The sequence below is a fragment of the Astatotilapia calliptera genome, unplaced genomic scaffold (assembly GCF_900246225.1).
Source record: "Astatotilapia calliptera unplaced genomic scaffold, fAstCal1.2 U_scaffold_4, whole genome shotgun sequence".
Taxonomy (NCBI): domain Eukaryota; kingdom Metazoa; phylum Chordata; class Actinopteri; order Cichliformes; family Cichlidae; genus Astatotilapia; species Astatotilapia calliptera.
Genome location: NW_020535778.1, coordinates 115,784 through 132,500, shown reverse-complemented (window position 1 = coordinate 132,500; position 16,717 = coordinate 115,784). Strand labels below are relative to the sequence as shown.

General features: G+C 40.4%; 1 protein-coding gene across 2 annotated transcripts in view; it reads right to left on the bottom strand.

Moving 5' to 3' along the window:
• LOC113018104 (desmocollin-3-like) overlaps positions 1 to 15,268 on the bottom strand; it is an 18,611-nt gene extending 3,343 nt beyond the window's left edge. Inside the window, exons 1-11 of one of the 2 annotated variants that reach the window (XM_026161165.1) lie at positions 15,092 to 15,268; positions 13,493 to 13,583; positions 13,178 to 13,386; positions 12,983 to 13,084; positions 12,669 to 12,821; positions 12,263 to 12,407; positions 12,022 to 12,176; positions 11,756 to 11,890; positions 11,405 to 11,590; positions 11,073 to 11,263; positions 1 to 2 (exon numbers count right to left, since the gene is read on the bottom strand). The exon at positions 1 to 2 is cut by the window's left edge and continues 82 nt beyond it. In XM_026161165.1, coding sequence (XP_026016950.1) covers positions 1 to 2; positions 11,073 to 11,263; positions 11,405 to 11,590; positions 11,756 to 11,890; positions 12,022 to 12,176; positions 12,263 to 12,407; positions 12,669 to 12,821; positions 12,983 to 13,084; positions 13,178 to 13,386; positions 13,493 to 13,583; positions 15,092 to 15,130 — 1,408 coding nt within the window. In that variant the 5' untranslated portion in view covers positions 15,131 to 15,268. Of the gene's footprint in view, positions 3 to 11,072; positions 11,264 to 11,404; positions 11,591 to 11,755; positions 11,891 to 12,021; positions 12,177 to 12,262; positions 12,408 to 12,668; positions 12,822 to 12,982; positions 13,085 to 13,177; positions 13,387 to 13,492; positions 13,584 to 13,719; positions 13,854 to 15,091 lie in introns of those variants that run through there. The other variant, XM_026161166.1, reaches the window with a different exon arrangement.
• Positions 15,269 to 16,717: the final 1,449 nt, after the last annotated feature.

Sequence of the window (16,717 nt, the reverse complement as noted above, 5' to 3'; positions counted from 1 at the left end):
TTCTGTGGAAAAAAACCAGAGGCGATTAATTCGCTTGGGTGTGAGTGGGTATACTGTCGGTAAGAGACTTTTGCAATTTCGTTTGGATCATTTGTTATTGTAGGTGCCCATTTTTAATGTGTGTCGTTGGACTTTTTTAGTGTTTTAATAGAAGAATTGATCAAGCCCTAGATCGACTGCGTGCAGGGAAACTGATCAGTATTGTAGGTATATTAAGTGTTTGTTTTAGCTTTGTGATTTTGAATGTTTTCATAAAATTTATATTTTATTGGGTAATATTTTAATCGATAATGTTGTGTTTTTTAGCTGTGCTGTCTCTGCTGTCCTTTTTTGTTCTTTTGATGGATTTGTAATTTTGTTTTGGTTAGTCCGTCCAGCCATAAAGACGGTTATTGATTGGGAGTGAGTTGCGTAAGGGCGGAATAACCTCCTTTTTTGTTTTTTCTTTATTTGTTTGTGCCACTTCCCCTTATGTCCCAGATTACAGGTCATGCATAGTGCTGCTTCTGTCATGAAACGCTATGTGGCAGGCAGGAGATGAGGACTCACAGACTCAGGGGATGAACTCAAAATCACAGCTTTATTTGCTGGTCACAGAAAAACAAACATACAAAGTAAACTAAGCTAAACTGGGAAACAATGAACTAAAACTCACAGGGAGATCCACACAGCAAGAGGGACGATGCAACACTGACTCAGAGAAACACAGGGTTTAAATACACTGGGAAGTAACGAGGGGAATGAGTCACAGAAGGAGGGCACAGCTGGGAGAAATCAGGACTGACGAGACAAGGAAGCAAAGCAGGACACATTCATATAAGACACGGACCTTCAAAGTAAAACAGGAAGTATGACACAGAGACGTGAACTTGGCACAATGGAGACAGCAACTAAGAAACACAGAGACATAAACCATAAGGCAGAGGTCTAAGAACCAAAATACACAGAGGGAAATACTAAGCTTAGAACACAAGAAACTAGACTTGAGGGAGTAACAAAAGACCAACCATGAGAACATAATGCACAGTGCAGAGTGACAGAAAACAAGAAACTCAAACATGCAAAGACACACACAAAGAACAGAGGGGGCACAGAGAAACATGAAGGACAAGGGATCAAAACTAGAAACCATAGAATAACTCACAAGTACAATAATACAAAAACCACGAAGAACTAAACACGCTGGGTCAGGAGACCCTGGACCCTGACAGCTTCCCAGCTGTGCTGAGACCCAAATTGTTTGCAGTGCGTGCCACAGGTAAATCGATTGCAGTGTCGCTAAACGGGGTGTGACGGTTTGCAGTGTTGTGTTAATTTTCGCACCATTTGTGTGGTAAGTCTCATGTGCAGCTGGGATAGGATGTGTTGTAAGTCCTGTCTGGAAATAACTGGGAATTTGAGTGTCTAATTAATGCAATAAATACATTATCAATTTATTTCTTTGCCCCGTTTACTCATCCTTTGTCCTGGGTTGCACATAGATGGATTAGCCATTGACCTACTGGGCATTTGCCCAGTAGGTCAATGGTGATTTTTCGTTTTTAATGGGCCGATGGATTATTTACAGTGGGGCAAAAAAGTATTTAGTCAGCCACCGATTGTGCAAGTTCCCCCACCTAAAATGATGACAGAGGTCAGTAATTTGCACCAGAGGTACACTTCAACTGTGAGAGACAGAATGTGAAAAAAAAAAAAATCCATGAATTCACATGGTAGGATTTGTAAAGAATTTATTCGTAAATCAGGGTGGAAAATAAGTATTTGGTCAATAACAAAAATACAACTCAATACTTTGTAACATAACCTTTGTTGGCAATAACAGAGGTCAAACGTTTACTATAGGTCTTTACCAGGTTTGCACACACAGTAGCTGGTATTTTGGCCCATTCCTCCATGCAGATCTTCTCGAGAGCAGTGATGTTTTGGGGCTGTCGCCGAGCAACACGGACTTTCAACTCCCGCCAAAGATTTTCTATGGGGTTGAGGTCTGGAGACTGGCTAGGCCACTCCAGGACTTTCAAATGCTTCTTACGGAGCCACTCCTTTGTTGCCCGGGCGGTGTGTTTTGGATCATTGTCATGTTGGAAGACCCAGCCTCGTTTCATCTTCAAAGTTCTCACTGATGGAAGGAGGTTTTGGCTCAAAATCTCACGATACATGGCCCCATTCATTCTGTCCTTAACACGGATCAGTCGTCCTGTCCCCTTGGCAGAAAAACAGCCCCATAGCATGATGTTTCCACCCCCATGCTTCACAGTAGGTATGGCGTTCTTGGGATGCAACTCAGTATTCTTCGTCCTCCAAACACGACGAGTTGAGTTTATACCAAAAAGTTCTACTTTGGTTTCATCTGACCACATGACATTCTCCCAATCCTCTGCTGTATCATCCATGTGCTCTCTGGCAAACTTCAGACGGGCCTGGACATGCACTGGCTTCAGCAGCGGAACACGTCTGGCACTGCGGGATTTGATTCCCTGCCGTTGTAGTGTGTTACTGATGGTGACCTTTGTTACTTTGGTCCCAGCTCTCTGCAGGTCATTCACCAGGTCCCCCCGTGTGGTTCTGGGATCTTTGCTCACCGTTCTCATGATCATTTTGACCCCACGGGATGAGATCTTGCGTGGAGCCCCAGATCGTGGGAGATTATCAGTGGTCTTGTATGTCTTCCATTTTCTGATGATTGCTCCCACAGTTGATTTTTTCACACCAAGCTGCTTGCCTATTGTAGATTCACTCTTCCCAGTCTGGTGCAGGTCTACAATACTTTTCCTGGTGTCCTTCGAAAGCTCTTTGGTCTTGGCCATGGCGGAGTTTGGAGTCTGACTGTTTGAGGCTGTGGACAGGTGTCTTTTATACAGATGATGAGTTCAAACAGGTGCCATTCATACAGGTAACGAGTGGGGGACAGAAAAGCTTCTTACAGAAGACGTTACAGGTCTGTGAGAGCCAGAGATTTTCCATGTTTGAGGTGACCAAATACTTATTTTCCATCCTGAAATAAGCTAGGAGTTAGATTCTCCTCACCGTTTGGAACGGTGTGATGTGCTTTTTTGGACAAAGTTAAATTGAGTTAGGGATTTTAGAAGTTAGGTCAGAAACGGTTCCAGAAGTAACAGATACTGTTTAATTGATTACAAAAAAGTGAGACTTTCTTCGGTGAGACCCGTTAACTTAAATTTGTTGAAATTTGTTAGGTGCTGAATCTGTCAGGCCTGTCAGTGGTTGTAAATATAAGACGTCTTTGAAGTATAAAAGAGTTTTGTCTGAGCTTTGTGTGAGATTGTGGGTGAGGTGCAGCTGCAGCGCTGCGAGCTATTTTTAGACTGTGTGTGAACATGCAAATGAGCTGTGACGCGCACAGAGGACTTTGCTTCCTGTTTAGCGTGTTATTGAGTTTTATAATTTTGATTTGCAAATAATGATACATGCCTGTAATTAAAACGCTGTTTTTGCTGATTATGATATTACAAATAAGGTTTTGAATGACTAGGGTGTGAATGATGTTGGGTTTTAAAGCTGAAACTCAGAGAGGAGTGTGTTGGGAGACTGGCATGTAGTCTGCAGTGCAAAGGTGGGCGTCTTGCCTGCTGGTCTATTTAACAGTTATGAAAATGATATTAAATAAATCTCTCAGTGTGTTGATACAGGTGGCTACGGGCCTGGACCAACTGCCCCCACAAGCACAGCGGCCGAAGCAAATTATAGTAATGGAAACCAAACTCAGCAAGAATCAGCAGCTGTGAAAAAGACAGCAGCTAGCAGAGAATTAAAGGAGAAATTAAGAGAAGTTTTAACACATAAAAATTGCGGCCAACAGACTTGTGGAGGTTGGGAAGGCGTCCGGAGCATCACAACAAAAAGGTGAAACAAAAACACACACAAGCAGAGTAATGTGAGAGAGAGGCACATGTTAGAGAAATGCCTCGTTTGAGAAAAAAACGTTAAATTAGCCCATTTACAAACGCACATACACGCAATGAAGAAACAGCTTACACCCATGAACACGTGAAGATTTTCCAGCAAGTAAAACAGTGAAACTTAACATACATCCGCCGTTAAATAATAAAGTTTATCCACTACTAACAAATAAACCCTCTGGGTTACAGGACAACAACTTAACTTCAAAAAAAAAAAAAAAAAAAAAGACACGATAAATTTAGTGGTTAATAAAAGTCAAATTGTGACATGTTTTCTGCTGATTGATTAATACAAGTGATTACTAAATGAAAGAAAATTCCAATTTTTGTGCTTTTAAACATGATCTTAAGAATTTTAACATGTACCTGTGTTGTCCTGTCAGCTTAGTGGGTCATGAGTGGATTATATATAGAGAAAAAACAAAAGGGGGAGAGAAGGCTGACACAGGGCCTGGTCCCGTTGTTTCTCCCCCTCTGAATAACACAGCCAACACAACATCATTTTCCTGTTCGTTTGTTTTTGTTTGTCTTTGTTTTGTTTTGTTTTTTCTCTTTATGCTTGATTACAGGCTGCTTTGTCACCCGGAAAAGCCGAGGCTGACCCCGGACTCCTGCTCTCCCCTCTACCATCTTTGCTCTCTCCTCTACCATCTTCGATGTGACTCTGACCAAATGCTAAAGCAGCTGGACCCACAACAACAACTTGAAAACATCAACAGTGCTGCAGGAAAACGATCTCATGCTGCAGAGACGGAGAGAGTTAAATCCAAGGCCCGTTTCACTACACGGGGAGATTTCCGTCAGTGTCTTTTCTTTCTGGGAAGACTGAGAAAGGCCCGGCTCCCACCACCGATTCTGACCACCTTATATAAAGGAACTATTGAGAGCATCCTGAGCAGCTATATCACTGTCTGGTTCGGGAACAGCACCATGCCGGACAGACAAGCTCTACAGAGGGTTGTGCAATCAGCTGAGCGCACCATCCGCCCGAGCACCCTGACCTGCACGCAATCTACAGCAGGCGGTGCTGGACCAAGACCAGGAAGATCGTGAAGGACCTCAGCCATCCCAACAACAGACTGTTCTCTCTGTTGCTGTGTACGTGACAAATAAACATCTGGATTTGGAAAACGAGGCACTCGCAAAGCCACCAGCATTGTGCCTGATTGGACACACCCCTCACACACACTCTCTACATTCTTGCCATATGGAAAAAGACAGCTTCAGCTGACAGAGCTGTAACGAGACGCCCATTAAGCCCAGATGACAAGAGAGGCCGAGCAAAACCATGCTGACCTTAACCACTCTGCATTAAACTGTGCAGGACAGTGACGGACCAACAATGACCATCGGGCAGCAAGAAGGGCGTGCCAGAGAAAGGAGGAGTAACTGAGGTCAGGAGGCACCTCAGAATGGACAAAACACCAGGAGAAAATAAGCTGAAGGCACAGGTGTCGGGGCTCGGCCAGGAGCTGACCTCTGAGAAGAGCCGAAAAGCAGAGCCGCAAAAGGCTGTGGAGCAAAGCAAGGAAAACATCGATGGACTTCAATCTGAAGTGGACGGAAAAGATTGTGAGGTTTCTGCCCCTCAGTAAGAGCTCAAGGCATCAGAGCAGAAACTGAGCATGGCTCAGGAGGAGCTGGCTGACACACGACTTGAAATCAGGCTCAGGACCTCAGCAAGGAGATGAGAATAAAGCAGAACGAGCAGCAGTGACAGCAGCTGAACTTTGACCTGAACAAAATCTTGACTTGGCTGGGAGAAACAGAGGAAGAGCTGGAGCAGCAGCGTAGACTGGAGCTTGACACTGACATCCAGACGATTGAGCTGCGTATCAAAACCCTGAAGGAGCTACAGAAGCAAAAGGGTCAAGCTAAGGAGGAGTGGAATAAGGAGAAGATGCAGGACACTGGAGAAAAGCACTGCCTCAATTGGGGCCAGAACCAGTATGGACAGAACTTTGAGCAGCAGCACCAACAGATGCAAACGGACTGAAAAGGAGGAGGGCAGGACCCCGGGGCACGCTTCAGGCCGTGGTTTATCCAGAACACCAGAACAGGAAAGTGATGAACACAAACACCCACACAAACACACACATCTACATGCATTGACTCAGAATGAAGAGAAACACATATGAACATATGCACTCGTTGATTGAGTGAGAAATGACACACACACACCTGCAAAAAATCAATATGCTGATTCAATTCACTGAGAAGTGATCCACACACACACACACATCTACAAGCTTGTGCAATAAAGAGTGACACACACACACGCTGATGCAATGAAGAATGCTTTACTAACAAATGCTGCACACAAACATCCGAATATGGAGTCGGTCACAACAACAAAAAGCCATTGATTGTTTATTGGTTAAATGCATTTCATGCCACACAGAGGGCATCTGTGTAGATTTAGGGGACAAGGTCTAAAGTAGTTTGGTTGTGTGTGTTTCAGGCAAGTGGAGTGAACCATATTTTGCTAGACTCTCATCAGATTGGGGCTTCCTTTTATTGATCTTTGGAGAGAAGTTTTCATTACTGGTATTATTCAGGTCTTGTTCACATGTTTGCCCCAGGGTTCTCAGCTAAGAGGAGCTTAAACCCCAGATACTGTGAGTTCTTTTCACACATTGAGATCACTGATAACTTTCAGCAACGACGTGATCTCTTAGAAACAATTAGGTGTTATGGATTCAGCTATAATTGCAACTTTTATTTTTTACTTTACTGGAAAGGATTTCTGCAGTTTACCCACATTTTATGTTTAACTCAAAATTAAAATTCTAGATTCTACTACATGTTGGTTTTGCACCAGATAGGATGACAGATTTCAGGTGGCCCTGTGTTTTTCTCTATTACCGGTACATGTGCCACTGCATCTCGATAATCTTTGTGTGGCTTTTAGTGGGTCCTGACCCTCTCATATTTTGAAAAAATCTATGTTTGAATCTCCCTTAATAATTCTGTTAAGAATTCTCTCCGCCTTAGTCAAAAGTTTTGTATTAGGAAAAAGTGAAATAAACATAAGTACAAAGTCCTAATGTGTAGAGCACACATTAATAAATTAGTCATGTTCTCTGTGAAAATAAATGATCCTAATTCTTAAAGAACCCTCAAATTATTCACTAGATGTTTATTTTTTGAATAAAATAAAAATCTGAGTTTAACAAAACATTTTAAATGTAAATATCAAGCTTACCTTTCTTTCTTCCATAAAATGTGCTTGTGGGCACGCCTGCCATTTTGAAAAGGTGGGAAAAACAATTGGCAAGGCCACACCCCCACACATGTGATATAATTTTAAAGGTACCGTTGTCCTCTCTAAGAAACATCAGGACTTAGAGGAGTGGCAAGTAGAGTATGTGAGCTACAAAAAAAAAACAAAAAAAAAAACTAAAATGTGTACTACAGTGTGCAAAAATGAAATACTGGGTCATCAGGGGGACATGAGGGACATTTATAAAACTAAAAGTCCCACTAACCTTAAAGTGCTCTTGAAAAGCTCACACAAGAAGGTTAACCTAGCTTACCTAGAAGACCTCATCAGGGGGAGCACACTCCCCCTCCTTGAAGAGCTCACCCACTCAACCCGCATCCCCAGAAAACAGCTAACCCCAGATAAGGCAGCGTGATGTATCCCGAGATAACAGGACTGGGACATCTAAATAAAGGTGTGAAACAATCGCCTTGAAAAGGTTATCAATTGACTTCAACCAAAATTAGGACCACTCGGTGCGGCAAGAATTAATAGTTATTAGTCTCAACACCCAAGGATAACCAGAAGAGCATGACTGATAGGATGGAACGGAGATTTTGTTACACTTAATTTTTGCAAAACACAACTAAAATTAAACTGAAACTAAGGAGTTTCAGAAAATAAAAACTAGACTAAACTAGCAAAGAATTGGAAAAAACTAATTACAACTGGTAAAAATTGAAAATCTGGAGTCGAAACTAAATAAAAAATAAAACCTAATGAAAATGGCAAACCGTTTAAAACCCTGGTGCAGAGATTGGCAAATCTGACCAGGAAACGTTATAAAATGGATTGTCAGAACAGTCAGCGTTAAAGCCACTTTCAGTCCATACTAGGATGACATTGGACATCTTCGAGGCGGAGGGTGGTTGGTGTGACCAAGGTGTGGTTTGGCTTGTTGTATGTATATTTGAGATCATATGGCTCTGGATGGACCAGTTACCAGGGCATGGAAGGAGGACAGACTCATTAAAGGAGGAGAAGGAACTTCCTGGGATTGGAGATCCTCTGGGTGAGTGGTTGATTAAAAGCATGTATAAAATAGAAGTTATCTGTTGTTATTGATTGGTAATAGATTGATAATTGGCCACATTTACAGCTGTATTGACTTGTTGTGGACGTAGTCGACTTCAGGTTTAAACACTCTAATTAACAGGTTGAAAAATAGTGACATTAAAGGAAGAATATGCAGCGCCACCCTGTCAGACGCCAGTGATGGTGGAGCTCACTGATGAATCAGGTGAGCTGGATTCATGGCTGATTTAAAACTAAGATCCCCCTGCTGTGGTCAGTAAGGGGAGAAAAAGGGGGAAATAAAATTAAGAATAAAAGAGGCATTTATAAACGTTTAGGTGTCAAGTGAAACGGGACAAAAGGGGGTGTTTTACTGTTATTTTCAATGTCAGCATTATTATTGTATGAGAATCATGCAACAAACATTGCATCGATGATCATTTATTGAAGCTTTTGACCTTATACTAACATCTGTGTTCCTGTGATTGTTATAACCTCTGATGAATCTTCTATTTACAGGTGTTAGGATAATGATATAATTTTTCATTGCAGGTGTAACCATGATCATTTTTATACATATTGCAACTTGTTGCTCATTGTAGAGTTGTGCTCAAGTTAATAAGGGTTAAAAGCTACAGTCAGCGCGAATGTCTGACTGATCTATTGAGGGAAAAGGCTTCGAGCATAGAAGGCCGCACGCGCTTACAAAACACTGATATCATGTTATTCTTTGTGATCTTTTCTTCAATTATGTCTTTAAGGTTAGTTTAAGTAGCAGCAGTTGATTAAACGACATTTATTAAAATATTAAATACCTGAGTCAGAACATTACACGCGGATCACCTTAAGAGTCTGGGAAACTTTGTAGCTGCCTAACTTTTTTTTGAATGTTCTAGCTCCGTTGATTTGACACATTGGAATGTGTCAAAAAAGGGGGGGAAGTTGAGCTTTAACATCAAACAAGGATTATTTGAACATTTTATAACTTCATTTGTGTCTTTAATACCTTAGGAATGGTAAAGCTTAAGCTAATAGCGGTCCAAGAAGACGGACCTTTTAGAGAATCAGTGAAAAAGCATAAACTATCACTTTCATGTTTAATCATTACTCATTGAAATGAACTGAATAGCGTTTAGAAGATTTGTTAATTTCTTTGTCTTTTGTTAAAAAAGAGGGGTTTCAATAATTTTCAGACACACCTTGCAAATGTGCTTATAATGAGTTGGCACTTGGTCTTTTGAAGGTCATAAGCTTTGTTCGGCGTGACTGTCCGGACTGATATATTGTAGGTATTGACTTTGAGTGCTGAGGGCTAAATGCAAACACGCTTACACACACATAAGATATGATTAGAATAAGTCCCTGGGACATTCTGAATGTTTAGACCAATTCTGAATCACTAGAAGGTCAGTAGATAACAACATTAGATTATTAGGGGTAGGAAGAGGGGTGTTTTGGTTTTCTGTCTCTTACAGAGAAAAGGAACAGACACCAGACGAGGTCACAGAGATGCGAGGATCCTCCGTAGCAGAGATAGACACAGTGACTGCCGAGACATCAACTGGGTCCAAGGGTCATGGCGTTTGGGCTCCAGCTAGTCACCACGAAAGGATGGATCCCATAAACACAGCAATAACCATGAAGGGGTTGGCGGAAATCTGGGAACACCAGACCAACGAAGTTCGAGAGGCTTTTGGGCAAAAAAGGGGGACACCTTCCTGTTCCTTTTCTGGAGGATACACAGATCGTTGTTTGAAATCGGGGCAGAATAATCCCCTGATCTGTGCCACGACTGAAGGGTTGTCTAACCCCTAAGGTTGAAGAATGAAGAGCAGAGGATCACCCAACTGGACGACACTGGTAGCTGCAGCAATAAAATAAAGGCTAAAAGCTCTTTGGACAGAGGTCTTAGTCTGAGTACGTCTGAAGGGTATAAGGTAGCACCAAAATAAAGCTGTGGGAGACAAGGGGAGTGTCATCTGGACCTGCTACTGTTGGAATCATAGTTTTTCTTGCATCTGAACTGCGCAAACACAGAGGTCATCTCACATATGGTTCGCCCTTCAGGGGGACAAAGGACCTCAGGATTGAGAAGAGATGAACCCGGCCACACTGAATTGAAGGGTGTTTGTGAGGTCATTATTTTAATGACCTCATCAGGGGGAATTGTGGGATTGGAGTGTTATTTTATGCCATGTTATACCCCTAATTAAAGATTGTGAATTATTATGTAGTTTTAGTTTGCATTATTCTCCTGAATTAGAAGAAGCTGATAACTATTGCATTAGTTAAACTGATTTGCATTACATTAAACTGCTGACTTGTTGTGAATGAATGATATTGTTTTATGATGCATTTTACTGCTGAGTTATAAGAAATACTGTTCGCAGAAGGTTATTGTCTTATTTGTCTGATTAGAAGAGAACATAGTGTGCTGGAGTCTTCTGCCCCATCTCAGCAGGAGCAGATAAACAGGGAGCCAAGGTCGTAGCTTAGGCGCTGTGTGAGAGAGAGCATGTGGATGTTTAGGCTTTTTATGATAAGGTGGGGGCACCAGGGGCTATAAAAGTTTGAGCAATGCTCCACCATTTTGAGATTTTGAGACTGTCTGCATACAGTGTCCATCTCGCACGTGTGTTCATTAAAATCATCGTTTGACTCAACCCGACCGGACCAGTGTTGTTATTGTGGTTTTCTCTCTTGTTTCCATCCCCAATTTTGAATCCGTAACAGTGGCTATGGCGGAGCTTACACAGAGGCCAGCAGGTGGATGAGGGAAGGGGATGTAACATGTATAGAAATCCTGCATATATACGAGTGTACATCACTGCCATCACTGTTTTCATTCACAGGCTCTATTGCTTTTCCTATAATACCTGGTGGGCGGGTCTCTGGTCAAAATTCCCGGGCTGATCTTTTGTCCCAGTCCAGCCCTGACTGCATCCACTTTTTCAACATTGACATTCACAGGGATGGACTGCCACGTGGCACTGCTGCCATTCAGTGATGCTACATTTTGTGCAGTGATCTGAAGCTGGACATCGTTGGTCTTCTCATAATCTAATGGCTGGAAAAAAGAAAGACATTTTAAAGTTTATGAATATAAATCAGTTGTATATAGGCTGACTTTGCATTAGATGTGGTCCATGCAAAATGCTTCCACCAACATCACTAAATGATAATAATGAATTGAATAAGCCAGTCTCACCTTTGAGATGTACAAAAGCCCTTCGTTTGTTTGGGGGTCAGTAACTATCCTGAAATTTCCATTTTCATTTCCTTTAGTAATGACAAACTTTGACATCCAGTTTGATGTGTTTATCAAATCTTTATCTTGAACAGGAATTCGAAGTAAAAGTTTTTCACTTTCATTTTCTTGCGCAGTGACATTATACTATAAGAAAAAAAAAGGGGGGGGGGGGGGTTAATTGCACTTTAATTATGTTAGTAAAAAAACAATGTTTTGATGAAATAAGTAGAAAAAAAAATACCAAATTCAATGAAAATGACTTCAGTTATTCAGCCAAATTACAAACTGACACTTCTTTCAAACACTTACAGATGATTTCATGAAGGTTGGTGGATTGTCATTAATATCACTCAGAGCAATTGTTGCTGTCGATGTGGCAAACAGACCATTTGGTGCACCATTCATATCTTGGATTTTTACAGTCACCACATGGTTGTCTTTTAACTTTAAAAGAAATGTTAGAAAAGTATTATAATAAAAATATGTTGTAAAGTACGTGCATCATCAATTTCAATAATGCAAGTTTTCAATTACATAAAGTTCACAGGTATCAGTGATGCAGAGGCAGTGCTCACCTCTCTGTCTAGGGTGTTGGTTGTTGTTGTGATGACACCTGTTTCTGGATGAATGGTAAACATGTCTGATCCAGATACGAGTGTATATTTAATCTTCACATGGTCGGTGTAAATTTGGTCTCTGTCAGTTGCACTCACCACTCCCACCACAGTCCCTGTATTGTAACCCATAATCATTTAGAGCAACTGCACTGAAAGTCAAATACCAGAATCAACTATTACTGTATGTTGTCTTTCTCACCTGCACTACAGTGCTCAGGAACTGTAAAGTGTAAAGGACCTACGAACTCTGGAGCATTGTCATTGACATCATCTACAATCACTGTCAGGGGCAATTCCTCGTCTCGCTCCACATTAGTATGCTTGTCAAAAGCACGCACTACAAACTATAGAGGGAAGAAAGAAACATTTAACTAGTTTGATGCACACAAATATAGAAAGCAGAGTCAGGAACATAACAAGACTCCATATGTGAACTGTGCCAGTTCCAGGTTTGAATGAAAAAATAAATAAACAAACATGCTCAGTAGAGGAACGAATACTCTGTAGCTATTTGAATGATTGATAAATCACCCGTTAAAGATGACTGTGGAATATTATTGGAACTCTTTACAAATCTTCTAAATCAGCGTCATCTTCACACTCACATCATATTCCTGGAACTCCTCACGATCCACTGCTTTGAGCAAGAACAGATCCCCCGTGTCTCTGTCTATACTGAACACTCCAGTTGGATACATATTGACTCCTTCTCCTTCAATAAAGTACCAATAACGGCTGTCTGGGGAATATGACCCCAGCTACAGCAGAAACCAAATAAAATGATACATATTAAGAAAAAGAAAAAAAGGATTCTGTTATTCATAAAGTGTTTACAATCTTTACAATCTGATGTGTATTGACAAAAAACATTTGTATACCACAGTGATCATAAATGATAAAAATTAAACATTCAATTCACCCTGATAATTAGTTTTGGATAGCTCCCTTCATAGTTCTCCACTACATTCAAATCCTCATAGCTTCGTCTTCTAGAGCGGTTCAGGGAGCCTTGGCCTCGTCGCTATGACATTCCAACAAGTTAAGACATGTTAGAAAAAAGATGCACTGTTCCTGCTGAGCTGTATAAACGACTCACAATATGCAGCTGCCTTACATGTCTTTTCAAGTTGGTACTGCGGACAAGGTGAACTTCCATCTTTCTTTCCCGTCCACTCTTGTCCTGAGCAGACACAGAAAATATCCGTCCTCCTTCTCCCACTGAGACAGACTTTAAAGCTACGACTGCTCCATCACTTTTTATTGTGAAACTCGGGTCCTTCACAGTTAACTGCACTGATTTTGCATCACAGCCGACAGTTTCAACTGAAAAGCGAGAAAGTGAAAGATAAAAAGAGACATAAAACACAAAACATTCGGCTTACAACACTTTTTCACACAGAAGGATTAACACAAATACACAGAGCGGCACCTTTTGCTACTTGGTATCCAGGTGGAATTATTTCAGGTACAATTACGTAGAGAGATCTCAGCAGAAAGCACGACTCCACACAGGACAGGATCTGGAGGTGAAAGTGAGTTTCAAACTGACTTGTCACCTTTAAATGTTTTAATACTTCTTGGCATGACAAAAGTGAGAGAAAGTAAACATGTATCAGTCATGTAGGAGTGCTACATGACCAAACTAGAAGCACTTACCAGCATTAGGTAGGTGGAGGAAAGCAAAATGTTCCCCATCTTAGAAAAAAAAAAAAAGAGACTGACTTTGTCCTGCGTCAAAGTGTTGGGAGTCTGGTTAGTGTAAGTGTGTTAACTCAAGAGCTTTGTCACTTGTCTATTGCTTCACTTCTCTATCAATGTAAAAAGGCAGGCGTTTCTCAGACGGCACACCCCACTATCGCATGAGTGCTGCTGTTTGACTGAGGATTAATAAAGTAGTCGTGGTAAACCAATCACATGACTACTTCAAGATGACAAAGCAAAAAGATGATATATAACAGTTTTTCAGTTGTGTTGATAGGCCACGTAAAACCAGAGTCATGATAAACAATATATACGTGGCATCTTTTCCTCACCTGTAATGTCTAAGGACAGCTCTAGCAAGCACTCTCAGCTTATGAGCATAAAAAAAAGAAACAAAACAAAGAACACCTGTGTTGGTGGAAAAATGTAAAATGTTGACCAATCAAAAACTGTTATGGCAACATGACATTTGGATGTTTAGAAAGAGGGGGGAGTTTAAGGAGTGATGGTGAGAGAGAGACAGAGAGAGAGAGAGAGAGAGAGAGAGTTTGTGAGAGATTTAGCGTGTTTGGAGTGTGTATATGGGGTTGTTACAGTAAAAAATGTACCTTTTTCTAATCAGAGTTTCTTTTTTGTCTGACTTTAGATCAGTTGTGCTAATACAGTATGTCAAAATGACATAAGAATGAATAAGATGAAATGAATAAGAAAAGAATGACATAAGTGAAACCTAAAATGGGACTGAACTAAACAAACTATGACGACAATGACAGGCCACTGAGTGTTTGCTTTCAGCAGTTCAGGTTCATGCTCATGTCATGTTTAAAGTACTTCACGTTCAAGGTTTTACATTCACCTGTTCAGGTTTCATCTTATGTCTCGTGTCATTGTCTCCATAGTTTGTTTAGTTCAGTCCCAGATTAGGTTTCACTTTTGTTTGGTCTCGCTTTGTTTTTCTGTTTTGTTTTTTCTTTTTTTTATCAGCCGTAATAAATGCTCACTTTTTGTTTGATCATCAGTTTATTTCTTCTATGCTTGCTTTTGGGTCCGCTCCACAAACACACCGGCCATGACGGCCGTGACAATTTTGTTTTTTCTGGGACTTTTTTTATACCACTGTGGTTGTGAATCTTACTTCACAGCACAGGTAGTCTAAATCTCAAATAGCAACAAGCAAGGTTAGAGAGTGCATTAAAGGTGAAAGTGAGTTTCAAACTGACTTGTCACCTTTAAATGTTTTAATGCTTCCTGGCATGACAAAAGTGACAGAAAGTAAAGATGTATCAATCATGTAGGAGTGCTATAAAACCAAACTAGGAGCACTTACCAGCATTAGGTAGGTGGTGGAAATCAAAAGTTTCCCCATTATTGGAAAAAAAGACTGACTTTGTCCTGCGTCTGGGAGTCTGGTTAGTGTAAGTGTGTTAACTCAAGAGCTTTGTCTCTTGTCTATTGCTTTACTTCTCTATCAATGTAAAAACACAGGCGTTTCTCAGACGGCACACCCAAGTGGAATTTTAAACAAGCGAAGTAGCTTCGGGCTGTGCTCGCTGGTGTCTGCTGAGAAAGCTCCCTGAAAGTTGCAGATATTCAAGTGTTTTTTCCCCACCAGCAGGGGCAACATGTCTATTTTACTGCAAGACATTAAACCGCGACGAAATGCTTTACTATTTCCCCATGTAGCATTATTTATATAAATCTGTGCATATGGAGTATAAACAATATTCTTATAACACTACAGCATGCTGCAGGTACACGTATTTGAAGAAATACTGGTCTGTCAGGTTTTTTTGTCAAGACGTGTCTGCAGTAATGAATTAGTCATTGCTCATCAGGACTAATACAGTTTCCTAATACAACACATCTACCAGGATTCACAGTTGTGGCCAACCAGCAAACCAACACTAGTATCAACACTAAGATTTTGCTTAAACTCCAGCAAGAATAAACCTTAGACCGAACCAGTTGTCACAAACAATTTTTCTTGTTGCCACCTGGAAAAAGTAAAAGAAAGTCAATAATGATAACACTATCTATGCACTTCCTAGGAAAATGTTTTAAATAAGTCAGTGTTTTATAGCTTTTCTCATTGCCAATAAAGCCAGCATTTACAACCCCCCCCCCCCCCAAAAAAAACTAATCTGTATGTTGTTAGGTGGGACATAAGCTGTGCTTGTTACTTGTGATACCACATATAACAACCCATTGTATAGGTGGCTGTGAAAAATATGCATATAGGCAAGGTAAGTTTATTTGTATAGCACAATTCAACAACAAGGTGATTCAAAGTGCTTTACAGAGACATTAAAAACAAAAACAAATAAAAAGCATGATTTAAAATTGATTAAAACAAGCAAACAAACAAACAAACTAATTAACAAACAAACAAAACAGTATATAAAATCAAAAATCAGAACAATAGATAAAATCAGTAGTTAAAATGTTAGTTTTGAAATTTAAGCTTAAATGTGTGGAATTGGTGTTTTATTCAAATGCAGCTGAGAACAGGTGAGGGCACAAAACATCAGGCCTGACATTAGAAAGTGATCATGGCTGCCATGACTGGATATAAATGTTGATAATATAATAGACTCAGGTGGCTCAAGCCATATACATTTATTATTTTTTGGAATTTTTGTTTGTGACCAGGCGTTTTGAGTTAATTTTTTTTATTTTTTATTTCCTTATGTTAGATTGAGATTATATTAAATTCTTGTGTTATAATTCAGTTAGGGAGTAATTGAGTTTCATTCTAGTTTTTGTTTCATCTATGTCTCCTGATATGAGTCTTTTCCTCTCCTCTATGTAGTCTGTTTTGTCCTCAGTGTTTTTACTTTCAGTTATCTCAGTGCATCATTCTCTCCCTGTGTTACATTTTCTAAGCTTGTGTTGTCAAGTCTCCATTATGTTTCCTGTTGTATTTTGCAAGTGGTTTTTGTAAATTATTATTTTC